The 27,493-nt window shown below is 39.1% G+C and overlaps 1 protein-coding gene across 5 annotated transcripts in view; it reads left to right on the top strand.

Annotated features, from left to right (window-relative positions):
• The window catches only part of LIMCH1 (LIM and calponin homology domains 1), a 258,524-nt gene that overhangs the window by 94,974 nt on the left and 136,057 nt on the right, over positions 1-27,493 (top strand). For all 5 annotated transcript variants that reach the window (XM_042468174.1, XM_042468171.1, XM_042468172.1 and 2 more), the window contains exons 2-3: positions 369-439; positions 26,769-26,838. In XM_042468174.1, coding sequence (XP_042324108.1) covers positions 369-439; positions 26,769-26,838 — 141 coding nt within the window. The remainder of the gene's footprint in view (positions 1-368; positions 440-26,768; positions 26,839-27,493) is intronic.

Below are 27,493 nucleotides of genomic sequence, written 5' to 3' on the forward strand. Positions count from 1 at the left end.
TTCTGCAGATGACAGTCCATTGGTGGTGACAGCTTGGGCTTTTACCAGTTGATGTCAATAAATAATTAGACTTACTTAAGCTGTATTCTTTCATAAAATAGGTCTGGAGAGAACCTTTAATGTTAGCTATTAAGTCAGAAGCTGAAAATAGATCTGTAGTAAAAGGCCAAGGCTCTTATTCAAGAACAGACACAGATGTTGGACTGAGTTGTCTTACCATACAACAGCATGGAGGTCTCCAGATGTGTTTCCCTGTATTTTCCGTTATCCTCAGCCAACTTGGTCATTGCAATCATTTTTGGTCAAGACAAAAAAGCCAAAACAAAACACACCCTAATTTGGTATTTCTCCTCCTTTTTTTTTTACAGCAAGTAACTGGAAGATCTTTTGGTGATAAAGATTTTCGGTTGGGGCTGGAAAATGGTGTTCTGCTGTGTGAGTAAGTAATGTTACATGCTGACTTACTTTTTGTTTCACTTTGAGAAGTAAAGTGAACATAATGAACTGTCTGTAGCTTTGGAAATAAAATTTATGGAGGATCCACAATACCATTTGTTAAAAAGGGTTTGGTTTGTTGACCTAGCCCTAGAAATGTTTCACCAGCTATCTAGATGAAAAGACTATGGTAGGACCTTCTGCTATTGTACTGTTGTAGAGACCTTACGCTAGAAGCCAACTAACCTCAAGCCAAAGAAAATCTCTTGTGTAGAGCACCTCAAACTTAAATTATATTAGCCAAAACAAACAACTTAGGCTCATCATCAAGTTGTTTTACATGTTTTTAAATTGGATGTTCACGGTCTGTTCTCAAAGCATTCCCAACATATGCATGAACATCTGGTGGGAACTCTTCCATTCCTTATGTAATATATCCTTTGTATAGTTCACAAGGGAAACTCTTAAATATTATCCAGTATTATTTAATATGTAGGCGTCTCTTTTTGCTAGCAGGAATCAGCTGTAGTATCCCCAGATTTATCCAGGGTACTTTGCTTTTAGTTTTCACAATTCTCTCTGGAATCACTTTCCTGAATTCTGTACTGTCACATCAAATTAAGAAAAATACATGAGGTGGATCCAAATAGGAACTGGTTTAATTTTCAATAGGAATTTCAAGAATATTTGCATATTCTTGTACTTACCTACAACGGGAAAGGGTGTCTCAGCACATCCAGAGACGCCACTGAGAAATTGGTCAGTAACTGATGTGTTGGGTTTTTTTACATTTCAGGATTTGTTTTGTGAAAAATTAATTTGCATGCAATGCTATACTTTTGCACAGAATGGTGTCTCCTAACCTAAAATGCTGTTTCCAACACAGAAAAAAAATGGTTTCCTGTACAATACCAAAACTTTACTTGATTTTGCTCAAACAAATTTGTTACCAAGTGTGAAAAAGCACTGAAAAGTTCACATAAATATCTTGTACTTTTGCCCAATGTGAGGAGAAAAATAATTTCAAATTATTCAGTTTTGAGGGTGGGGGAGAAAGAAAAAAATTGTATTCTTAGTTCTCAGGATTTTCACTGAGGTCCTGTTGGATGAAGTAAAAAATCTGGGAGACATTTTTGACAAGAATTAAAGTATGTTTGTTGCTTTACTAACTGAACTCTTTAGGGCAGGTGGCATGTTCCTAACCCTGGGACTACTCTGGGTAAGACTGCCTCTCATTCATTGACATGTCAGAAAACTGGTGCAAGGGTGTAGCGATGGAGGAGGGGACAAAATGAAGACATTACTTTCCCCATAAGAAATCTGCTCCTAAATGAAATTTTCCTTTCGCCCTTAAATTTCTAACATAACAGTAACTGAAAAAGAAGGGGCAGGCAACATACCACAGTTCTATATATGAACAATTTTCATTGTCTCACTTTTTGTAATCCTGGAAATTGGAGAATGAAGGAGAATTTTGTGGAGTCGAAGGCTTTCATGGCAGTCATCCATAGTTTTTTGTGGGTTTTTTGGGCTATGTGGCCATGTTCTAGCACATGGCCACGTTGCCCGAAAAACCCACAAAAAACTAAGGAGAATTTTGTTGGTGGGCAGAACTTTTATTAAGGGACAATGTCCTTATTCTGCCCACCATTGTAGCTACACTCCTGTAGTGTGCTCTGTGATGTTGTTGCTTATATCTGCAGCAAAACTTTCCACAGGCCTCCTGGGCACACTTTCTTAAATGGCCCTTAAAACAATGTTATATTACTGTGACAGCATTTCCATGGAATTCCAGGAAATAGGTCGGAGGCTGCAATGAGACTTGTTTTAGATAAAAGCAACTTTCTTCTTTCAAATGTAAGGTGTAGTCATAAACCCACCTAACAAAATTCTAAGAAATGTACTTGCCCTAGAACTATGTGCAATTTGGTTTGCCTTTTTCCCAATCTCACCACAGCTAGCCTGTTCCCTTTAGGTGAAGTGTAAGATGCTGTTCTATTTTCAGAGTTAAAGAAAAGATTAATCTGCAGCTTTTGCAAGTTGAATCAGAGTAGGTGTCATCATTCTCATTGGTGAAGGCAGGCAAGTATCTTGGATCATTACTGTACTAAATTGAGTACTGCTTTTAGTATTGAGTAATCTTAACTTTTCCTCTCATCCTCATGCTTCCAGCATTCTATCCCTCCTTTTTTATGGCTGGAGAAAAAAACAACCCATGTGTGCATTTATGCAATTAAAATTTTGTCCAACACTTTATTGGTTCTTTGAATGGGGAATGTGAGGCCCCCAATTACAGTTTCATGACCCCCAAATCCCCCTTCCAGTAGCCCAAAAGCCTGTGAAACAACCAGTCTAAAACAATTGGTGTGATTTTTGGCAGATATTCTCCCCGAAAACCATGCCAAATTGTCTGAAGTCATGTGCAAATGCATAGGTTTACCTTCCACCACTTGAATCCCAACCATGCTATTTCTTTGGGCAGAAATGGTAACTGGAAGTGATTTGATGTCTGTATGCATGAGTGCAATCTGCAGGGAAGTTTTAAAGAAGGGGGATTGGAAAAAATGTAGCAGCAAGAACAGTGGATTTTCCCTTATAGCAGCTAAAGGAGTAGCAGAGTTTTTAAAAGTAAGAGAAACTCTTCACTGCAAAATAATGTACATTATATTGAAAATAACAGATGCATGTGCTTAATTTTGGGGTTGCTTCACTTTTGTGCCAGTGTTTGTTTGCACCATATATTTGCTTTCTGTTTAGTTATTAGAAAAGAATCTCTTTGCATCCTGCTGATCTGAGGTGATAGTGCTTTGTTTGCACCATGCTGAGTGAGCAGAAGTGATATCATGTTTGCAGCTGGTCTATGTGTGGGAGGTATATAGATAGGGCTTTGCAACCAGATGAATATGGTAGTATTATATGGTAGTATTATGTGGCATTTTGAGGCAAAAGTTTTGTTTCAGGTTTCTCAAACTAGTTGAACTCTGGTTTCATACACCTGCAGCTTGCTTCTGTTTAGCATCTCTAACACTTTAAGGAAAAGGCCAACAAATGATTGTGTTATGAATTCTAGTCTGGTATATAATACATGAGTACGTAATACACATATACCAAGATACCAATGGCCATGCTGGTTAGGAAGTGTAGTCCAAGAATACTGTCCAAGATTCTGAAATTGAAGAGTGCACATATGTAACATTTTACAAGTCCTTTTAAAGTACTTGAAAATGGTACCTGGGAAAATAGTACGAGTAGTACTGTTAATACAATGTTGGCTAAGTTAAGGTGTGCCTAGATTTGCAAGTGTGAAAACTATTTTGACAGGCTGTTCATTTTGGATGTTTTTTTAAAAACACTTTTGTCTTTCACAGCATTACTAGCTTCAATTGATAACACAGCTGTGCTTCAGCTTGGATCTCTTTTATTTTTTAAGGAATGATTTCATGGCTTCTGGCACAGTAAGTTGGATTTACTTCTGCATACAGAATTTTTAGCAGGAGCGGTACTTTTGCGCCAGATTGAAAAGATGCAGTTCCCATTATGTTGCAGTTAGTTTTCCTTGTGTTAGTGTTTCTGTAGAAAAGATCACAGTTACCCCAGTTCTTCCTGCTTTTCTCCCATGCTGCAATTTTGCCTCAATTTCCTCAGTCTTTTAATACTGGGAATTAAACTCCAACAACTTCTGCATCCTAGTGTAGTTGCTTGTACAGTGGTACATAGTGAATTTCTCTGTTCAAGATGCAGATTACTGGCTGTCTCTGGTGGGATTTAGGAAGTGCATGATGTCATGAAATCATAACATTATAAAGGGGAAGATCATTACATGAGGAGAATTTTTGTTGGCAGCTTCATATTTCCTCTATTGTGGTGGTCCACTGTGTAGTACATGAGACAGACTACTTGGTTTGGACTTGGGAGCTTCAGATATATGAAGCTTACTACAAAGTTTGGGGAAGTAGCTATTCCGATCTCTTTCACAGGTGTGTTATGTCCTGAATCTAATACTAGTAAGCCTGCAGCAGCTTCAGGATGGTTTTAGAGTCATTTTCTATATCTGTTTCAGGTACCTGGACCAAAGTGAACTATACTGAATAAAGTTTGATACCAAACAAGCAAACTTGTTCCATTTGGTCAGTGCAACAGAATTTTGTCTAGTATTGTGGGAGTCTATCCAAACTGTTTTGTGTCAGCTTTTCCTGTCTGTTTCAAGGCAACTGACTGAGCCTACTGACAAATGTTCAAACAGCTGTTTGCAGTTGGTAACAGTTACTTTTAAAGCAGCAACTCTGTATTAATGTGAAGCAGTCTCTTTAAAAACAATATTGAATAAGTGATCAAAACAATCCTTTAGTTGGACTTTTAAAATGAGCATTGAGAGAGTTTGAATGGAAACAAACAAAAACAAATAGCCAAGTTAGAGTCTAGTGTGATCTTTACAACCACTTTGTAAAGGATGAAGTCTTCTCTCTTCCTTTGCTCGGAAAGCATTAGAAAGGTATCTTGCTGTAAACCAGGGATGGTAGCCAAAGCTTGGCAACCTGTCACATACTTCACTAGACTTTGAATTCCCGTTTATTTCCTTGCTATATAAACTCCCTTTCCTAGGGCTAAAGAAGCCCAGGGGAAGGATCTGGCAAAACTGGTGGCCACATCCTCTAGAGCAGGGTTAGGAAAATTGTGGTCTGTGGGCTGCGTGTGGCTAAATTTCACTTTTATGGCCCCTGAAGCCTCCCCCAAGAATACCCCAAATTGTTCCAATCCTCCAGTTTTATTTAAATGGCAAAATTGGCACAATTTGTGGGCAATTTTTACCCCTAACCACAGACAAAACCTTCCAGATATATGAGCACATTTGAAAATACCTCAACCCCCCCAGCACCCCATAACCCAAACCTCTGCCAAAGACCTCTCTTTTCCTCTGCAGATCCTCTCAAAATGCCCACATGAAGTGATGTGAATACAAGTTAGGGATAGGTCTCAAGACTATCCTTTTGAGGTCAAATGTGGCCTGTGTACTGCTCTTTCCACTGAGCTAGACCAAAGAGAAGAACTGTGGCATCATGGGGAAATGACTCCACTTTGAAAACATGCTACTTCAAAAATTAAACACTTTAACTGTTTATTATAAAAGAAAAATATAACATTGAGATGTTTTTTATCCAGCAGTCTAATCAATTGATTTTACAGATAACTGAACTGTGGGAAAGGACTGAAGCTCAGCAGTAGTGACCATCATTTGCCTTCAAAAAGTACTAGATTCAGTACTGAGCTAGATGGACTCTATGGCCTGTTACAGACAGCCAAAATAAAGCTGCTTCGAGTCACAGTGGAGGTATGGTGTTTCAATTATGCATGCGTCCTAAGAGTCCAGAAGTCGCACCAAAGCCACGTTTGTTCTTTAAGAAAGCACAGAGGAATAAAGCTTGTATTTCTGAGAGGCTCGGTCTACTCTGATCAGGTGTACCACAACCGGTCCTCTATGTTATCTATCAGTGATGCATTTGTACAGTTCAGAATTCAACTAATGCAAACATACTGCTACATTCACTGACTTAAAAAGTAGGTGATAAACATAGTAAAATAACAAAGTAAAAATTAACAGTCCAAGGGTTCTGGGAAATCCCAAATCCTAATCGAGTGTAGTAATTCTTCTCTCTCTTTGAGTGATAATCCTTGCAGACCTCACTGCTGCTCTCCACTGAGCACCTTTAGACTAAAATTCCCATATTCCCTGTATAGACTGGGGTTTCTGGAGTAAGTCCAAGACACCCAGAGGGCCAAAGGTTACTGTACACAGAACGTAACAACTGTTTCTAAGATGAAGAAACATGGGGAATATGGGAACCTATTTCATGAAGATAAGTGAGGTTCTGAATATTGGTGACTAGGAGAGCCAATGCTAGAAAATACTCAGGAAATTTTTGCAGTTGCTATAATGTGCTGTTCCACTGACTTTCCCTCGCTCATCTTTAGTTCAGATAAGCCTCTCGTTCCTGATAAAGCTTTATTATATGTCCATGATGCTTCTTATGCTCTGTGTTGTCAAATTTCAGGTTCTGAGAATTTTCTTCCATGGTTGTATGGCTTTGAAGGGTCATGGAAGTGATACTATGTGCGCACACACAAGGAGATACAAAGGTGTGTCTTAGTGCTGCTTGAGATGTATGCAATCATGAGAATTCAGAAATGTTTCTGTTTGGACAATTTCCAGAATGCCCAGCCAGCAGGATTTGAGGAGTTGTAGTCAAAAAAAAAACAAAAACTTCCAAAAACTCTGCAAATTATATTCACATACCCGTTTCTTTCGGATGGGACAAAGGTTGCGAGGTTGAAGTAATTGTGCTGTACCTCTATGGGATTTTAAAGAATATTCACATGATTCAAATTATGTTTCTCTTACTCTGGACTAATTTTTGGCCAGTTCCTGCTTCCAGCTGCATCATTTATTGCACCCTCAAGTGGGTTTCGTTTTAACACTGAGAGATATCGAAGAAGAAAAATTGTATCTTTCTTTTCTTGTCCTTTTTAGTTTTTTAAAATGTTATAGTGATGTTGTGCATCAGTGATATGACTCTGTTACACCATAGCACTAGACTTAAAAAAATTCAGGGAGGAAAAGAAATTGCCTTTCAAACCATAGGACTGCCCCAGTTAAAAATAAAACTTTGGAAGAGCTCTGGTGGAGATCTAAGAAATGCTAACAACTAGCCCCTTAAGAATGGAATTAGTAGATGACTAGAAGACAAAAAAACAGCAAACCTGAGAAGCTATATTTTAAGAACTTGCAGTTCTTCAGACCAATTGGAAGAAGCCACCATTGTATACTTTGTTTCCTGGTCTCTGGAAAATTCCTTTTTGACAGACATTTCCAAACCTTTTTTCATATGCTTCAAACATTTATTTCCAACTACACATTTACACTAACTCTTGACAACCTGCAGAAAAATCCACAAAAGTGATTAATGTACAGAAATGCTTACTAGCCCAACAAACCCCCATTTGTGGTACCTGGCTAGACATATCCCAACTAGAACTCTTCCCAAGACAGGGTCGGATCAGCTTCTTGTGCCTTGGGGCTAGTTAGTGGTGCAGATCGTGATGTCCCAAATAGGCTTGCACATGTGTGCATTCCAACGGGATTCATTGGCACTGCTAAAAAAGAAATGGGCCCTTATATCTAGCAGCAGAAACCAGAGCTTGAAAAAGTGACTCTATGGGATTTCATGTCCCATAATTTTCCAGCATAATCTCTTCAGTGCTCTGGATCTCATCTGATTTTGGAAACTAAGCTGAGCCAGTTCTGTTTAATTACCTGGAACTGTACATATATCAGGGAATACTGGGAGTCTTCAGACAGGGCTAGGAAAGAAGACTGCTGAAATCTTTAGAGAGGCCCTGATGTTAGAATTACAACACTGAGAGCTAGATGGATCAAAATGACTCAGTATAAGATTGCTTCATGTGTGTTCCCAGCCTGTCATGCTGGCTAGGGGTTTGGGGAGTGATAGTCCAAACCCCCTTCTGAATAAACCATAGCATTTCCTTTTCCATTCTGTTCATCTCATGCCTTCAAAAGACATAGTTACAGAAAAGAGTCTGTGGCTTATCATGGCCTGCGTAGGGGTGTAATGTATGAGCTGCCTTCTGACTAGTTGTAATTAGGTTTTTCAAAAAAAAAATCTGGAATGAAAGAGTAGATTGCACAAAATAAAAGTCCTTACAGTCTAATTCGGTATATATAGTTTAGAACATTTATTGGAGACCTAATAACTTATATACTCTAGCAGGAAATAGATACTCTCTGATCTTGGGAGCTAAGCAGGGTCAGCCCTGGTTATCACTTGGATGGTGGGACTGCCAATAATACCAGGTACATGTAGCTATATTTCAAAGGAGGAAACTGGCAAACACACCTCAGAGTAGTTCTTGCCAAAGAAAACCCTGTGAAATTCATGACGTTGCCCATAAGGTGACAGAGCAACATGAAGGTGCATGCACACACACACACACAATCCAAGCAGGCTTCCTCCAGCCTGCATTCTGAATATAGCCATATTGCTTTAAGTGGATCAAGCATCTATGTTTATCTTGGTAACACCTAATTCCAGACAGGGGAGTCATGTCTTGCGAGAAATTTGACAGAGAATGACCAAAGCTCACAACAAGTAGAATTTAAATATCACCATGCCTTGTAGAGGGGTTCAGAACTAACCAGTTCATTGCCACTGGAAATATGAACATATGCCATTTTCTTGTGGAAGGAAAACGGTTTTTGCTCCCAGGAACAGGGAACAGGGAAACATGCATTGCAATTACAGCTAAAATCCCAGGTTTAGTCATTCGCCTCTCCCTACCATAAGGAAGCACATATGTCTAAGACCTCCTAATCTCTTCTCCGGGGCATATAAAATCCTTAGGAAAATACAGATATTGTTGTGGATGTAGTTCTTTGTGGCTACATCCAACACTTTGGCTAATGAAAGAGCAGAATTCAGTTTTTAAATGGGTGTGGGGCAAGCCCTGGCTCCAAAACCTACTCCACAGAGCAAGAAATTTCCAAGTGGCAATTTTTGGGTCAGCTGCTAGGTCTCTCTGTGGCCTTCTTCCAAAATTACAGTTTAATTGGGAGAGATTCCATTGCCAATGACATCCCATAGTCTTTATTGATAAATAGCACATTTGCAAAATTCTGTAACATAGACTCCAATTATACATGGAGAAAGAAGTCCAGAGAGTGCAAATGTGGTTCAGAAAAGGAAGAGGCACTAGAGACCCCCTTGAAAACATCAATGGCTAATGGGAGTGCACCAAGGAATTCCAGGGGAGAAAAAAACAGCATGGTGCTTTATAAGACTCAGCAAAGCATTTGGTTCTGCATAGACCACAAAAAACTATGGATGGCTTTTAAAGACATGGGAATGCCACTATATCTGACAGTCCTGGTGGGAATTCTCTACTTAATACCAAGAGATAACTGTTAGAACAGAATATGGAGAAGAACCCGAATGGGCTCCCAATTGACCAAGGAGTTGGGCAAGGCTGCATTCTATCACTCTATTTATTCCACCTGTACACAGAAAAGATCATATGAAGAGCAGGTTTTAGATTTAGAAGGTGGAGTGAAGATAGGAGAAAGAAACATGAACAATGTACAGACTGCCCGAAAAGTGTGTGCGTTGCTGGGCAGCCTAATTTCCTCCAGAGGGAAGCCACAGCCACCAAACCAACACCGGCTTTTCCCTCCAGAGGAAAAAATACCTGAGAAAAATCGGGTTATTTTTATGCCACATTGTTATGTTGCGAATGCTCCAGTGGCGTATTGTGACATAACTGGTGCGGTGCGATGGCAGCGCTTGTATACATGGGTGCACCGCCATTGTAGCGCCGCCAGGTCCATGCTAACCCTAGTTGCGCCACCGCCATACTATAAAGGACCCATCTGTCCCAAGTCTAAGATATGGGATGAACACATACAGCTAGTAAAAATATCACATACTTGGAAATTACAACAGGAAGATGCAAAAAAAGAAAGTGCAAGGGCAACGCTTAACTACTGACTTAACTTGCTGAATAAATAAAACAAAAATAATGGCTGTGGAGGATCCAAATAAATTCAATCTAGACAATGAGGAAAATAAAGATTTCCTATATCTTGATCAAAACATTGAGTAAGAATGGAGCCTGAATTTCAATTTCAAAAGAAATCAAAAGAAGACTAAGAATGGGAAGGACAGCTATGAAGGAACTAGAAAAGATTTCAAGAGTAAGACTCTACAACTGAGCACTAAAGTATACAATTGTTCAAGGCGGCATGTTCCCATCATTCATGTACAAGATGTGAGAGGTGGACAGTGAAGAAAAGCAAGATATAGAGCAAAATCACATTTGGGATGTGGGTGCTAGAGAAGAGTGGCTGAGGTTACTGTGGAAAAGACAAAAAGACAAACAAATGGGCCTCTGAACAGATCCAAGTTTGAAATTTCCCTGGCAACCAGATAATCAAATTGAGGCTGTTGTACTTTGGACACATCATGAGAAGGCATAAACTCATTAGAAAAGACAACAATGCTAGGAAAGGTAGAAAGAAAAAAAGATCTGCATGCCAGACTGGAGAGACTCAATCAGGACGTTTATCACATGGGGAAATTGGAAGGTCAGTGCAGAGTGATCCCTGATGCATAACATATGAATTCCACGTTTTTTTGCGTGAGAGGTTATCACACATAATCAAAGTCAATGTTTAGCCCTGGCTTTGAGCCCTCCTTTTGTTCCCCAACAAAAGACTAGACAAACCTTTGGTCTCGGATGACAACGCCTAGATTCTCCAAGCCAGTGGCTAGGGGATTCTGGAGACTTATGAGTCCCAAGTTCACTTTTCCAAGTTCTGTCTGGAAGCTGTCACACAGCAGTGATTTTTGTTTTGTTCAGTTTTTTTGTTTATTCTCCACACCTTGGTGTTCCTGTATTAACAAAACATTTCACTTGTCTCTGAATACCAGTTACAGTTTTCTTTCATGGTCCACCTGACATAAATGTTGAAGGAATTGTTCATGAAAGGCTCTTAACTATTACTCTACTGCTTTCGGTGAATAAAGAACACTTTTAAATAGCCAGCCTGCTTTGATATTAATAAGCCAAAGAGAATTCCAAGTCTATTTTGCTGCTTAAGGCAAAGCTTCTTCCCTGTCTTCCTTCTCTCCTGCTTCCTTTATAATCACTTTGTCACAGTCATGAACTAGAGTGGTTGTCTAACCACATTTTTCATTTCCTCCAATGCAGCTGTGAAGCCTTTCCTCTTACGTCCCCTTCACCTCTTGCTTAACCTTCAGTGAAGCCAATGCAAACATTTTAAAAGATTTATTTCAAGCACTTTGGACATTTGGCATTTGCATTAAGACCTCCAGGTCTTTCTTTTTTGTGCCTGAACTGCAGCGGGAAATCCTGAAGTCAAATTTTATATTTAGCATCCTTAAAGATTGAACAAGCCCTGCTTCTTTGTACCCCTTTCTGCAATACTTTCCAATGTGAGAAAGTTTAGGCAATGCATGAAAGGGCCTGTGTTTAGCTCGAAAAGTCTGAATGTAGTTTAGGATTGCTTGGTAAAATTGCCATTATAAGTCTGGAAGATAAATGTATGATATGTTTACCATATAACTGAATAAGCTATAGCACCTTTAAAAGAAATTACTATGTCATTTATTTAATGCTACACTCAATAATTTGGGTTGTTTATTTATTTATTTATTTATTTGCTTTGATTGTATAATTTATTTTCTGAATTTCATAGGTGAGTGTGAATCTTTAGTGACACTATGGCACAACATAAGGTAGTATAGATCAGTGATCTGGAAAAATCCCAAGTTTTTTCAGGTGTATAATAATTCTTTCAGAAAAAAGCCTTGGGCCATTTCCCAGGGAACAATCATAATGCTATGATCGCACTTTTAACTGCCATGACAACATCTATTGATCCGGGATTTGTAGTTAGAGAAGGGTACTACTGCGAATGCTCAGCTAGAGAGCTCTAGTATCTCTACGATATTGCTGATGGCAGTTAAAATGAAATCATAGTGTGAAAGGCTCTAACTGCACACTGAACATTCTCACACTGGCGTTGTAATACTATGGTATTAGGGAATCATATTCTTAGTAAATCCTAGATTTGGATAGTGTGTCTGGGTTGATAGTGCAGTATATGTAGCACCATCTACACAGGTTAAGCAAAGTTACTCCATACCAAGTGGCAAAAAATAGCATCAGCACCATACTGGGACATAGAAATTGCAGACACTTTTCTGCGACTAGCAACTGTTGCCTCCCTGGAAACTTATGGGGTGGAGATTAAATTGGTGATTGTCACCCAGTCATTTCTTGTATCAGAAAGGTAATGTAAACCCTTCTTGTTTTTGAAATGGTGAAGTTGTTACCCTTGTCAATTATGCAGTTTTCAATCAGCCATATGGTAATTTCTCAAAAAAATCACTTTGTATAGAAATTATTGCTTAATGCTCAAGATTTCTGGTCTTCCCAAGCATAGCCCGTAGGACACTTGCACTAGTGTAATGCTCATGACATCATTGTAAGGCAGTTCACAAGTCCTTCCAGTTGTTTTTTTTTTAAATGACCTGCCAAAATTCAAGATTGATCTTTCTGGAAGCTGTGCACATTATCTTCATTATTCTACTAACATGCGTGTGGGGTTAGAACTAACGTACTAATTAGACGAGACTGAACATATCTTTCTCTCCCATCACAGTTACATTGCAGTGCAGCTCAAGCTGGACCAGAATTGGGACAGATGTCAAGACTCAGTGGAAATTTCAATTTAATTCCAGTTGCTAGTACCATAAGTGGTTGGCTTGCTATAGTAACTTGATTAGTGAGCCACACTGGGTTGGGACTAGAAAATGAATTTAGAGTCCTAATCTAGCAACTTCTAGCACGTTGTCAAAAGTAAGTGTGGTTCCCATGTACTTTAATTTTTACTTGATATTCTCTTCTTCCGGTCTTGACTTGAGAAAGAAGCTGACTCCGTGGTTGAAAGAATAAGGGGAACCAATCTTTCCCCTCATAAAATTTCTCTGATCTATAAGAAAGTTAGTCCTATATGTTGGAAATGTCAAAAAACCACAGGAACTTACTACCACATGTGGTGGACCTGTGAGATTGCAAAAAAAATACTGGATATGTGTATATGAAATAATTGCGAAAGAGTTAAAAATTTCAATTCCTTTCTCCCCGGAAGTGTGCTTATTAGGGATGTTTGAAGACACTGCACCTGTGAGATATCGAAGATTATTATTCTACCTATTCACATGTGCAAGAATTGTCTTTGCTAGCTTCTGGAAACAGAACTCCGCCCCTTCAATAGAGAAATGGTTAATGAAAACTTTCGAAATGGCGGAGTTGGATAGAATGACCTCTTGGACCAAAGGGAAAAATGAAAAACAAGTAATAGAACAATGGTTACCATTTAAGGATTACAGTGGTGCCTCGGGTTACGAAAGTAATTCGTTCCGCGGCCGCTTTCGTAACCCGAAAAGCCTTCGTAAGCCGAATTGCCATAGGCGCTAATGGGGAAAAGCCGCGATTCCGTGCGAAAAAGCCGAAAAAAGCACCAAAAGTTTTTTCGTAACCCGAAAAAACATTCGTAACCCGGAACAATAATTCCCTATGGGATTTTTTCGTATCCCGAAAATTTCGTAACCTGGGTATTTCGTATCCCGAGGTACCACTGTATATTAAGAGAAGATGGCAAAATATTTTGCTAGTCTGATTAAAAATCATGCACCACTGGGAGATGGGACTAGATAAGCGTTTCCATATCTAAGTTGCTCTGGGAGCAGAATATATTCTTCCTTGGATGTTAATTAGTGTAATAGAAGGGATTTTCCCCCCTCTCTTTCTTTTTACTGCTTTTATTAACATATGAATTATGGAAACAAATATACTTTGTTAAAACTAGAAGCTTTATTGTAAATACAAAGGAGCAATCTGTCTATACCGGGGGGGGGGGAACATATGGAAAGTCATTTAGAATTTACATATTGTATAAGATAAAGAGTTTGCATAGCTACAGTCTATTTAAATAAAATTATAACTAAACTATAGTGAGACGCCCCAAAAAGAGACGAGAAAACGTAAAGGTACACTCTTCTTAGAATTACCCCTTGTGAAGTCTCATACATCCTTTTTGTTTGGAGATCAATGTCTTAAAGGAAAAATGGAAATAAGACATAACATAGGAATTTAATATTGGAAGATGAAGTAACTGAGAGTACAGTGGTACCCCCGGTGCTACGAATTACCCAGTCCGGGAATTTTTCGGGATAAGAAAACAATCCTAGGGATTTATTTTGTTTCGCTTCCGAAGGTTTTTTGGTTTTTACGAAAAAACCTCGGCGCTATTTTCCCCACGGAGTGCTAGCAGAGAGCTCTTTTTTCCATTAGAGCCTATGGCCAATCAGGGTCCGAGGTTTTCGGGGGTTACGACAATTAGCCGCGGAACGAATTAATTTCGTAACCCGATGGTACCACTTTTAATAGGCATTTATGTTAAATGTTATTTTAGTCATGTCAAGGAACTATTTGTTTTGTCAATGTGAAATATGTTGTTTGTATATAAGGTTATACGCTTCAATGTATAATGTGTATAATGTTGTATGAATGTTTTTGTGTCTGTTTGAAAATGAAAATAAAAGTATAAAAAATAAATAAATAATAATATACAGTGTGCCTGTGCCAGAAAGAGTAATAGCACACACGCCGCTGCAGACATGAGCCCCATTGTCTTTAATGGGGCTTGAGCATATGCAGAATTTTCCTTACACAGGAGGGTCCGGAACAGATCTCCCGTATAAGGGAAGGGACCACTGTATTTAATATATTCTCACTCCCTAGTAACTTTGTAACACCCCTTTGTAACATTTTTCTTAATTTTTGTTTAAATCTGGTGATCTCAGTAACTTACACATTTTCCTGAACTCTGAGGGTGTAGCCACAGTGCAAAATTAAGGCAGTTTTACAGTACTTTAACTGCCATGACTTATCCTGTGGAATACTGGGATTTGTAGTTTGATTAGATATTCTGCCTGGTCTGTCAAAGAGGTGTGGTGTCTTACCAAACTATGGCACTTTCCAGACCGCCCAAAGGGCGGTCTGCCAGTGCCCTCATTTGCTGCACGGAGGAGCCGCACCACACGGCTTCTTTTTGCGGCACCATTATGACGCCGCAAAGCGCCAGTGGCGCACTTGCGGCGTCATATTGGCGCCAAGACGTGTGGACGCTAAGCATCCGCTACGTCAAAATGGTGGCGCCCATGTAGAATGGGTGCCGCCATTTTGTACGCGCTTGGCACGTACTAGGGTTGGGGGCGTCCGGAAAGGACGCCCCTTTCTAACCCTATTATGTGCCGAGCACATACTTTTGGGCGGTCTAGAAACCGCCTATGAATCCCAAGATTCTGTAGGCCAGAGGTATGACAGTTAAAGTACTGTCAAACTGCTTTAATTCTGCTATATCCTGAGCTGTCCTAATATGGATTTTGATATATTTCTTATTCCCTTTCTATCTTTTTATTTTCTTTTGTGAATGTTCCCTGGATATTTTGTTGTTATTGTTTGGTCAGAAGAGCTTAAGAACAGACTACCAGCTGAGTTTATAAGATCACCACCTCCTTCCTTAAAGCCATTATGTGAGAAGAGGGGAAACACAGAAATAATGGACACAAGGTTTGTTCTTTAAGAAAGCACAGAGGAATAAAGCTTGTATTTCTGAGAGGCTCGGTCTACCTGATCAGGTGTACCACAACCGGTCCTCTAATGTTATCTATCAGTGATGCATTTGTACAGTTCAGAATTCAACTAATGCAAACATACTGCTACATTCACTGACTTAAAAAGTAGGTGATAACAATAGTAAAATAACAAAGTAAAATTAACAGTCCAAGGGTTCTGGGAAATCCCAAATCCTAATCGAGTGTAGTAATTTCTTCTCTCTCTTTGAGTGATAATCCTTGCAGACCTCACTGCTGCTCTCCACTGAGCGCCTTTAGACTAAAATTCCCATATTCCCTGTATAGACTGGGGTTTCTGGGAGTAAGTCCAAGATACCCAGAGGGCCAAAGGTTACTGTACACAGAACAGTAACAAATGTTTCTAAGATGAAGAAACATGGGGAATATGGGAACCTATTTCATGAAGATAAGTGAGGTTCTGAATATGGTGACTAGGAGAGCAATGCTAGAAAATACAGTACTCAGGAAATTTTTGCAGTTGCTATAATGTGCTGTTCCACTGACTTTCCCTCGCTCATCTTTAGTTCAGATAAAGCCTCTCGTTCCTGATAAAGCTTTATTATAGTCCATGATGCTTCTTATGCTCTGTGTTGTCAAATTTCAGGTTCTGAGAATTTTCTTCCATGGTGTATAGGCTTTGAAGGGTCATGGAATGTGATACTATGTGCGCACACACAAGGGAGATACAAAGGTGTGTCTTAGTGCTGCTTGAGATGTATGCAAATCATGAGAATTCAGAAATGTTTCTGTTTTGGACAATTTCCAGAATGCCCAGCCAGCAGGATTTGAGGAGTTGTAGTCAAAAAAGCAACTTTCCAAAACTCTGCAAATTATATTCACATACCCGTTCTTTCGGATGGGACAAAGGTTGCGAGGTTGAAGTAATTGTGCTGTACCTCTATGGGATTTTAAAGAATATTCACATGATTCAAATTATGTTTCTCTTACTCTGGACTAATTTTTGGCAGTTCCTGCTTCCAGCTGCATCATTTTATTTGCACCCTCAAGTGGGTTTCGTTTTAACACTGAGAGATATCAGAAGAAAAATTGTATCTTTCTTTTCTTGTCCTTTTTAAGTTTTTTTAAAATGTTATAGTGATGTTGTGCATCAGTGATATGACTCTGTTACACCATAGCACTAAGACTTAAAAAAAATTCAGGGAGGAAAAGAAATTGCCTTTCAAACCATAGGACTGCCCCAGTTAAAAATAAAAACTTTGGAAGAGCTCTGGTGGAAATCTAAGAAATTGCTACAACTAGCCCCTAAAAAGAATGGAATTAGTAGATGCAGAGAAGACAAAAAAACAGCAAACCTTGAGAAGCTATATTTTAAGAACTTGCAGTTCTTCAGACCAATCTGGAAGAAGCCACCATCGTATACTTTGTTTCCTGGTCTCTGAAAATTCTTTTTGACAGACATTTCCAAACCTTCTTTTCATATAGCTTCAAACATTTATTTCCAACTACACATTTACACTAACTGCTTGACCAACCTGCAGAAAAATCCACAAAAGTGATTAATGTACAGAAATGCTTACTAGCCCAACAAACCCTCATTTGTGGTACCTGGCTAGACATATCCCAACTAGAACTCTTCCCAAGACAGGGTCGGATCAGCTTCTTGTGCCTTGGGGCTAGTTGGTGGTGCAGATCGTGATGTCCCAAATAGGCTTGCACATGTGTGCATTCCAACGGGATTTCATTGGCAATGCTAAAAGAAAATGGGCCCTTATATCTAGCAGCCAGAAACCAGAGCTTGAAAAAGTGACTCTATGGGATTTCATGTCCCATAATTTTCCAGCATAATCTCTTCAGTGCTCTGGATCTCATCTGATTTTGGAAACTAAGCTGAGCCAGTTCTGTTTAATACCTGAACTGTACATTATCAGGGAATACTGGGGATCTTCAGACAGGGCTAGGAAAGAATCCTGCCTGAAATCTTAGAGAGGCCCTGATGTTAGAATTTACAACACTGAGCTAGATGGATCAAAATGACTCAGTATAAGATTGCTTCATGTGTTTCCCAGCCTGTCATGCTGGCTAGGGGGTTTGGGGAGTGATAGTCCAAACCCCCTTCTGAATAAACCATAGCATTTCCTTTTCCATTCTGTTCATCTCATGCCTTCAAAAGAATAGTTACAGAAAAGGTCTGTGGCTTATCATGGCCTGCGTAGGGGTGTAATGATATGCTGCCTTCTGACTAGTTGTAATTAGGTTTTCAAAAAAAAAATCTGGAATGAAAGAGTAGATTGCACAAAATAAAAGTCATTACAGTCTAATTCAGTATATACAGTTTAGAACATTTATTTGAGACCATATAACTTATATACTCTAAAGGAAATAGATACTCTCTGATCTTGGGAGCTAAGCAGGGTCAGCCCTGGTTATACTTGGATGTGGGACTGCCAATGAATACCAGGTACTGTAGGCTATATTTCACAAGGAGGAACTGGCAAAACCACCTCAGAGTAGTTCTTGCCAAAGAAACCCTGTGAAATTCATGACGTTGCCATAAGGTGACAGGCAACATGAAGGTGCATGCACACACACACACACAATCCAAGCAGGCTTTCCAGCCTGCATTCTGAATATAGCCATATTGCTTTAAGTGGATCAAGCATCTATGTTTATCTTGGTAAACCTAATTCCAGACAGGGGAGTATGTCTTGGAGAATTTGACAGAGAATGACCAAGCTCCAAACAAGTAGAATTTAAATATCACCATGCCTTGTATAGGGGTTCAGAAATAACCAGTCATTGCCACTGGAAATATGAACATATGCCATTTCTTTGGAAGAAAACGGTTTTTGCTCCCAGGAACAGGGAACAGGGAAACATGCATTGCAATTACAGCTAAAATCCCAGGTTTAGTCATTCGCCTCTCCCTACCATAAGGAAGCACATATGTCTAAGACCTCCTAATCTCTCCAGGGCATATAAAATCCTTAGGAAAAATAAGATATTGTTGTGGATGTAGTTCTTTGTGGCTACATCCAACACTTTGGCTAATGAAAGAGCAGAATTCAGTTTAAATGGGTGTGGGGCAAGCCCTGGCTCCCAAAACCTACTCCACAGAGCAAGAAATTTCCCAAGTGGCAATTTTTGGGTAGCTGCTAGGTCTCTCTGTGGCCTTCTTCCAAAATTAAGTTCAATTGGGAGAGATTCATTGCCAATGACATCCCATAGGTTTTATTGATAAATAGCATTTGCAAAATTCTGTAACATAGACTCCAATTATACATGGAGAAAGAAGTCCCAGAGATGCAAATGTGGTTCAGAAAAGGAAGAGGCACTAGAGACCCCCTTGAAAACATACAATGGCTAATGGAGTGCACCAAGGAATTCCAGGGGAGAAAAAACAGCATGTGCTTTATAGACTTCAGCAAAGCATTTGTCTGCATAGACCACAAAAAACTATGGATGGCTTTTAAAGACATGGGAATGCCACTATATCTGACAGTCCTGGTGGGAATTCTCTACTTAATACAAGAGATAACTGTTAGAACAGAATATGGAGAAACAGAATGGCTCCCAATTGACCAAGGAGTTGGGCAAGGCTGCATTCTATCACTCTATTTATTCCACCTGTACACAGAAAAGATCATATGAAGAGCAGGTTTAGATTTAGAAGGTGGAGTGAAGATAGGAGAAAGAACATGAACAATGTACAGACTGCCCGAAAAGGGTGGCGTGCTGGCAGCCTAATTTCCTCTGGAGGGAAGCCACAGCCGCCAAACCACGCGGCTTCCCTCCAGAGGAAAAAGAACCTGAGAAAATCAGGTTCTTTTTATGCCACCATTGTTATGTTGCGAATGCTCCAGTGGCGTACTTGTGACATAACTGGTGCGGTGCGATGGCAGCGCTTGTATACATGGGGCACCGCCATTGTAGCGCCGCCAGTCCATGCTAACCCTAGTTGCGCCACCGCCATACTATAAAGGGCCCATCTGTCCCAAGTCTAAGATATGTGGATGACACCATACAGCTAGTAAAAATATCACATACTTGGAATAATTACAAAGGAAGATCAAAAAAGAAAGTGCAAGGGCACGCTTAACTACTGACTTAACTGCAGAATAAATAAAACAAAAATAATGGCTGTGGAGGATCCAAATAAATTCAATCTAGACAATGAGGAAATAAAGATTTCCTATATCTTGGATCAAACATTAGTAAGAATGGAGCCTGAATTTCAATTTCAAAAGAAATCAAAAGAAGACTAAGAATGGGAAGGACAGCTATGAAGGAACTAGAAAAGATTCTAAAGAGTAAGACTCTACAACTGAGCACTAAAGTTACAATTGTTCAAGGCATTGTTCCCATCATCATGTACAAGATGTGAGAGGTGGACAGTGAAGAAAGCAGATAAGAGGAAAATCACATTTGGGATGTGGTGCTAGAGAAGAGTGCTGAGGTTACTGTGGAAAGACAAAAAGACAAACAAATGGGCCCTTGAACAGATCAAGTTTGAAATTTCTCTGGCAACCAAGATAATCAAATTGAGGCTGTCTTACTTTGGCCACATCATGAGAAGGCACAACTCATTAGAAAAGACAACAATGCTAGGAAAGGTAGAAAGAAAAAAAGACTGCATGCCTGACTGGGAGACTCAATCAGGACGTTATCACATGGGGGAAATTGGAAAGTCAGTGCAGAGTGATCCCTGATGCAAACATATGAATTCACGTTTTTTGCGTGAGAGGTTATCACACATAATCAAAGTCAATGTTAGCTCTGGCTTTGAGCCCTCCTTTTGTCCCCAACAAAAGACTAGACAAACCTTTGGCTCTGGATGACAACGCCTAGAATCTCCAAGCCAGTGGCTAGGGGATTCTGAGACTTATAGTCCCAAAGTCACTTTTCCAAGTTCTGTCTGGAGCTGTCACACAGCAGTGATTTTTGTTTGTTCAGTTTGTTTATTCTCCACACCTTGTGTTTCCTGTATTTAACTATTTCACTTGTCTCTGAATACAGTTACAGTTTTCTTTCATGTTCACCTGACATAAATGTTGAAGGATTGTTCATGAAAGGCTCTTTAACTATTACTCTACTGCTTTCGGTGAATAAAGAACACTTTTAAATAGCCAGCCTGCTTTGATATTAATAAGCCAAAGAGAAATTCCAAGTCTATTTTGCTGCTTAAGGCAAAGCTCTTCCCTGTCTTCCTTCTCTTCCTGCTTCCTTATAATTCTTTGTCCACAGTCATGAATAGTGGTGGTCTAACCACATTTTTCATTTCCTCCCAATGCAGCTTGGAGCCTTTCCTCTTACTTCCCCTTCACCTCTTGCTTAACCTTCAGTGAAGCCAATGCAAACATTTTTAAAAGATTTATTTCAAGCAGCTTTGGACATTTGGCATTTGCATTAAGACCTCCAGGTCTTTCTTTTTGTGCCTGAACTGCAGCGGGAAATCCTGAAGTCAAATTTTATAGTTTATGCATCCTTAAAGATCTGAACAAGCCCTGCTCTTTTGTACCCCTTCTGCAATACTTTCCAATGTGGAAAGTTTAGGCAATGCATGAAAGGGCCTGTGTTTAGCTCTGAAAAGTCTGAATGTAGTTTAGGATTGCTTGGTAAAATTGCCATTATAAGTCTGGAAGATAAATGTATGATATGTTTACATAGTAACTGAATAAGATATAGCACCTTTAAAAGAAAATTACTATGTCATTTATTTAATGCTACACCTCAATAATTTGGGTTGGTTTATTTATTTATTTATTTATTTATTTGCTTTGATTGTATAATTTTATTTCTGAATTTCATAGGTGAGTGTGAATCTTTATGTGACACTATGCAGACATAAGGTAGTAATATCAGTGATCTGGAAAATCCCAAGTTTTTCAGGTGTATAATAATTCTTTCAGAAAAAAGCCTAGGGCCATTTCCCAGGGTACAATCATAATGCTATGATCGCACTTTTAACTGCCATGACAACATCTATTGAATCCTGGGATTTGTAGTTTAGAGAAGGGTACTGCGAATGCTCAGCTAGAGAGCTCTAGTATCTCATACGATACTGCTATGGCAGTTAAAATGAAATCATAGTGTGAAAGGGCTCTAACTGCACACTGAACATTCTGCACACTGGAGTTTAGATACTATAGGTATTAGGGAATCATATTCTTAGTAAATCCTAGATTTGAATAGTGTGCTGGGTTGATAGTGCAGTATATGTAGCATCCATCTACACAGGTTAAGCAAAGTTACTCCATACCAAGTGGCAAAAAATAGCATCCAGACCCATTACTGGGACATAGAAATTGCAGACACTTTTCCTGCAGACTAGCACCTGTGCCTTCCCTGGAACCTTATGGGGTGGAGATTAAATTGTGACTTGTCACCCAGTCATTCTTGTTATCAGAAAGTAATGTAAACCCTTCTTGTTTTTGAAATGGTGAAGTTTACCCTTTCAGATTATGCAGTTTTCATCAGCCATATGGTAATTTCTCAAAAAAATCACTTTGTATAGAAATTATTGCTTTAATGCTCAAGATTTCTGGTCTTCCAAGCATAGCCCGTAGGACACTTGCACTAGTGTAATGCTCATGACATCATTGTAAGGCAGTTCACAAGTCCTTCCAGTTGTTTTTTTTTTTTTTAAATGACCTGCCAAATTTCAAGATTGATCTTTCTGGAAGCTGTGCATCATTATCTTCATTATTCTACTGGCATGCTTGTGTGGTTAGAACTAATGTACTAATTAGCAGAGGACTTAATACATATCTTCTTCCCATCACAGTTACATTGCAGTGCAGCTCAGCTGGACTAGAATTGGGACAGATGTCAAGACTCGGTGGAAATTTCAATTTAATTCCAGTTGCTAGTACCATAAGTGTTGGCTTGCTATTTAGTAACTGATTCAGTGAGCCTACACTGGTTGGGACTATAAAATGAATTTAGGTCTAATCTAGCAATTCTACAGTTTCAAAAGTAAGGGTGCCCATTACTTTAATTTTTACTTGATATTTCTCCTTCTCCCTGTCATTGACTTTGAGAAAGAAGCTGAACTCAGTGTTTGAAAGATAAGGGAACCAATGGCCTGTTACAGACAGGCCAAAATAAAGCTGCTTCTAGTCACTTTGGAGGTATGGTATTTCAATGATGCATGCGTCCTAAGAGTCCAAAAGCCGCACCAAAGCCACACGCCAGTTCTAAGGACTGGAGTGCAGCTTTGGTGTGGCTTTTGGACTCTTAGGATGCATGCATCATTGAAATACCATACCTCCAAAGTGATTCGAAGCAGCTTTATTTTGGCCTGTCTGTAACAGGCCAATATGTGGAATGGTTCAATGTCTTCTCAATGTTCAACTGGAAGATTGTATGGAAAAATTCAGCAATTGAACCACTGGCTCAGGATTTTTAAATGGCTTTATCTGTGACCTGGACAAAGCTAAACCTTGATTCTCTAATCCTAGGAATTTAGCTTAAAAGGATATTAAGTTTACAGTCAGTCTGTCTCTGAGATTTTGGCTTTGGAATCTTCCAACAATGTCCATTATATTACATCCACATCTTCAGAGACATGCCCTGTCTTTTTCGTCCTTCTCGTTCTTTTGGGTCCATTTTACTAGCCGATTTCCTGGCCTAACAATATTTTGTACATTCCAGTTTTCTCATACTTATTGTTAGAAATCCAGAAATGGCCTCTATGTGATGAATTCTTTTCATTAAGATAGTGTGATTTGTAGCAACATCAGTCATCATACGTATGATATTTTTGTATGATAAGAGGAGAACATAATCCTACCTAGCCTAGTGCTACATGTTGTGCTATTTGGAGACAATTACCATATAGTTTGTTTCTTTGTCCTCATAGTTTCCATTTGTCATTTTATTTCTCAGCCATCACCAACTCTACAGTTCCTTTCAGTTGTAGCCTAGTAAATCTAGAGTCTGTTGAGCTGATGGTGAGACACAGCAAAGGCAAAGGGAGCAAGTGGACAATACTTAAAAGTTCTAAGTAGCAATAACTGGAGGAGCATTTGGTTTGTTGGAATGGTCTTTCTTTATTTCCCTCCAGTGGGGGCCAACATACAGTCGGCCGTTCTTATACACGGATTTTTATACACGGATTCAAGCATCCACGGTTTGAAAATGTTAAAAAAAGTATAAATTTCGAATATCAAACCTTGATTTTCCATTTTTATAAGGGATACCATTTTGCTATGCCATTATATTTAATGGGACTTGAGCATCCACAGATTTTGTTATCCACGGGGGATCTTGGAACCAGACCACAGCATATAACTGTGTACTGTGGAAAGGCATGAAAAATGAGCAACCCTGTTGTGGTATCCCAGTTGTGGATAGTCTCTCCTTGGAAACCCAGTGCACTCTGACAATGGCTTCATTCTGGAACCAATTTAAAACACAGCCTTTGCTGAGTAGAGATTTTTCTCCATTCCTTATGTGTTGTGGTTGAATGTCTTCAAGTATTTCTGACTTATGGTCACCCTAAGTCGAACCTATCATGGGGCTTTCTAGTGCTCAGAATGTGTGACTTACCCAAGGTTTCCATGGCTGAGCAGAGAATCAAATCCTGAACGCTAGAGTCATAGTCCAATGCTTTAAATACTATACTACGCTCTCTAGTCTTATGTATACATGGTTCTGTTTTAACTTGTCTTAATGTATTAGATAGTTTAATGCAAACTGTAAATTACTTTCTTTCACATTTTAAATTGTTTAAATTTATTTTATTGTACTTCACCCTGGGATCTTTAAATATAGGTGAGGATATAAATATTTTAATAAATAGATTTTAATAAATAAATTCTAGAAGGTAGCATTGAGGGGGAATCTTCATTCTCATGAAGAATCAATTTAACATCTGTAACAGTTGGGAGAAGTTTTGTAATGGAAGAGGGTGCAATGCCATTGATAGGAAGATGACACTTCATGCCTCTCCTCCCCATAAAATGGTGTTGAGGCCGTGATTATCCTAAACCAGTACTTTGGTTCTGTAGTGGACTAGATAAGATTCTATAACCTGTGACTCAATCCAGACAAGAGGGATGTTCTACTGTATTAATAAAGCAGGTTTGTTTAGCCAATTAGACTTCACTTTCCCCAGTAAGAGGAGGTTCTTAATCTGGAGGTACATCCAGATTCAGCTCTATCACTTGAGACCCAAGTGGCCTCAGAGGCGAGAAATGCCTATTATGAGCTTCGTACCTACGGGAGCAATACTTACAACAACAGACATTTCCAATATTCTAGCTGTAAATTAACAGTTTCTCTTTCCTTGTAAGGAATTTGTTGGGACAATACATAGTATGTTTGTCATGGATAACCTTTGCCACAGCTCAGAGAGAAAGAAGTTGCAGATGACTCAGACAAGCTGCTTAAATGTCTGTCTTTTCCTCACGCAGTCTGGCTGCCGTCACCCATGCACTGGTAACCTCTTGCCCAGATATGCACCTTTGGAGACTGTAGAATTTAGTTAGTGCAGAAATCTGAAGACTTAATTAGTATACAATAGAGCAATAAGAGTGATTACAAGTGCATGCTTTGAACACATTACTCCAGCACTCCACCATTTGGCTTGCTGGCAGTCAGTTTTGAGGCTTGGTTTTTAAAAAATGGGTATATATTTTTAAAGTCTGAAATGAGTTACAACCAGTCTATCTGAAGAAGCACCTTATCCCATATGTTCCTGTCCAAATCTTAAAGTCGTCCTAAAAGGAACTTCTTTGGGTGCCATCATCCATAATTATACGTTGGGCAGCTATCAAGGAAATAGTCTCTCTTGTGTGGGCTTACTTCCCTAGATATATGCCTCATTATAGAGATTTAGATGCCAAGCTAAGGTCTTCCTTTTTCAAGTAGACATTTTAACTTTAATTTGTTGTTTTTTCATGATCAGCTCCACCTTGCCTAGGTTCACAGCCAGATGAAAGGCCCTCCATCCATTCCAACTGCCACCACTCTGGCCTTGGAGAGAGATAAGAACTAACAGTATCTGCTGGACTTGGTATACCAATAGCATTTACATTTCTATACTGCTTCATACTTAACTAAACCGTCTCTAAGCAGTATACAACATGTAAGCCAATTGCTCCCAACAAGCTGGGTACTCATTTTACCAACTTCCAAAAGGATGGAAGGCTGAGTCAACCTTGGAGCTCCTCAGGATCAAACCTGCAACGTTGTGACTGCAGTACTCGCATTTAAGCATTGCATCACCAGGGCTCCCTGGTGGACTTGATCCCTTTTCCCACTACTATTCCCTTCTCTCTTTGTGTCATGTCTTTTCAGATTGTAAATTTGAGGTGAGTTAACTGTCAGATTAACAATCTGAGAGCCTTTGTGGCTGAGGAGAAGGGTAAAAATATTCTAAATAAAATAAAATCTTAATATTTTAATATGGAAGTTGGCTAAATTATTGTTGGGTTGCCTTTAAGAGTTTTTAATTGATTGTAGCCTGCCCTTCTTATGATGGTCTATGACTGTAATAAAAGATCTTTGTCATTGGTGGGTTGCTATTTTATTGACCGTCTTGGGGTTTTATGATTGCAAACCACCCTGAGGGTATTTATTAGTGGAGGGGTACATCAAACATGGAACACTCTCTCTTTCTCTCATTACATTGTTTTATAGTTTTATATATATTTTTACATCTATATAACTATGTAACAAGAGCATTATATGTTATATATCATGCATTGTGTACTATATATTATCTTATTGCACCCAACAGCTGAAGTGTGCATGAATGTGTAGTTCCTCAAACTGATTGGGGTAAATAAGTTTCCTTTTTGGTGTGGCTGGTTGCCAGAGCTTCCTTGGCCAAAGCTGAATAGTGGTTCACAGGCTGGATCTGTGCACCAGCACATTCCTCAGGCTTCCAGTTCACGGCCCTCTTGACAAAGTTAGAGATACTGATCTCGTTAGACAATGGTGTTGTTTGTTGGCTTATGTAATTTTTGCTCCAAGTCAATAGCCTTAAGGGTTGGTACTCTTTTACCAAGAATAAGCAATTTGCAAATCAGGTCTCATGATTAATTATTCATATGCTTCATTCCTTTCTTGTGACAGGTTGCTGAATTCTATAAAGCCTGGATTGGTCAAAAAGATCAATAGATTGCCAACTCCAATTGCAGGACTGGTGAGTATGTCTGTCTGAGATGTTTTAAGTGTGTTGTTTACATCCTAATAAAGAGTGGTGGTAGAGTTCCTAACATCTGTTCCAACAAGGCAATGTGAGTGAATATTATTAAACCTGGGCAGCATAAGTGAAATTCATATTGAAGTTACTATATCTCTTGGGAGAAATTCCAATTAGAGCTGTCACATGTCCAATTTTAGATTGACGTGAGCTTTTTTAGACAGATTTTTAAGGCAAGATAGTGTGTATGTGTGTATTAAAATCTGTGCTCTAATAAACGGAATATGACAGTTACTTCATATTTTTGTAAATAAGTAACATACAGGCTTTTTCTCTGAAAGATGCAAGAACACAAATTGTGCTCTTATTTTCTTTAGTTTAACAGAAACACTTGGGTGTAATGAAGGCTTTTCTGTGTAACATGTTGGGGGGTTCTGGAATATTCCTCCTATCTACATCAGTACTGTTTTGAGCAAATGTTTCAAAATTACTGTTTTTTGCTTTAAAAAGCTCTGCTGTAACATTCTGGAATTTCTAGAATTATTTTGTATTCTTAGGCGGGATACACACCGCCATTTAGTACATATACAATACGTACTAGGGTTAGGAAGGGGCGGTGCTTCCGCACCCCCCTAACCCTAGTACGTATTGTATA

This window comes from Sceloporus undulatus, chromosome 5 (assembly GCF_019175285.1).
Source record: "Sceloporus undulatus isolate JIND9_A2432 ecotype Alabama chromosome 5, SceUnd_v1.1, whole genome shotgun sequence".
Taxonomy (NCBI): domain Eukaryota; kingdom Metazoa; phylum Chordata; class Lepidosauria; order Squamata; family Phrynosomatidae; genus Sceloporus; species Sceloporus undulatus.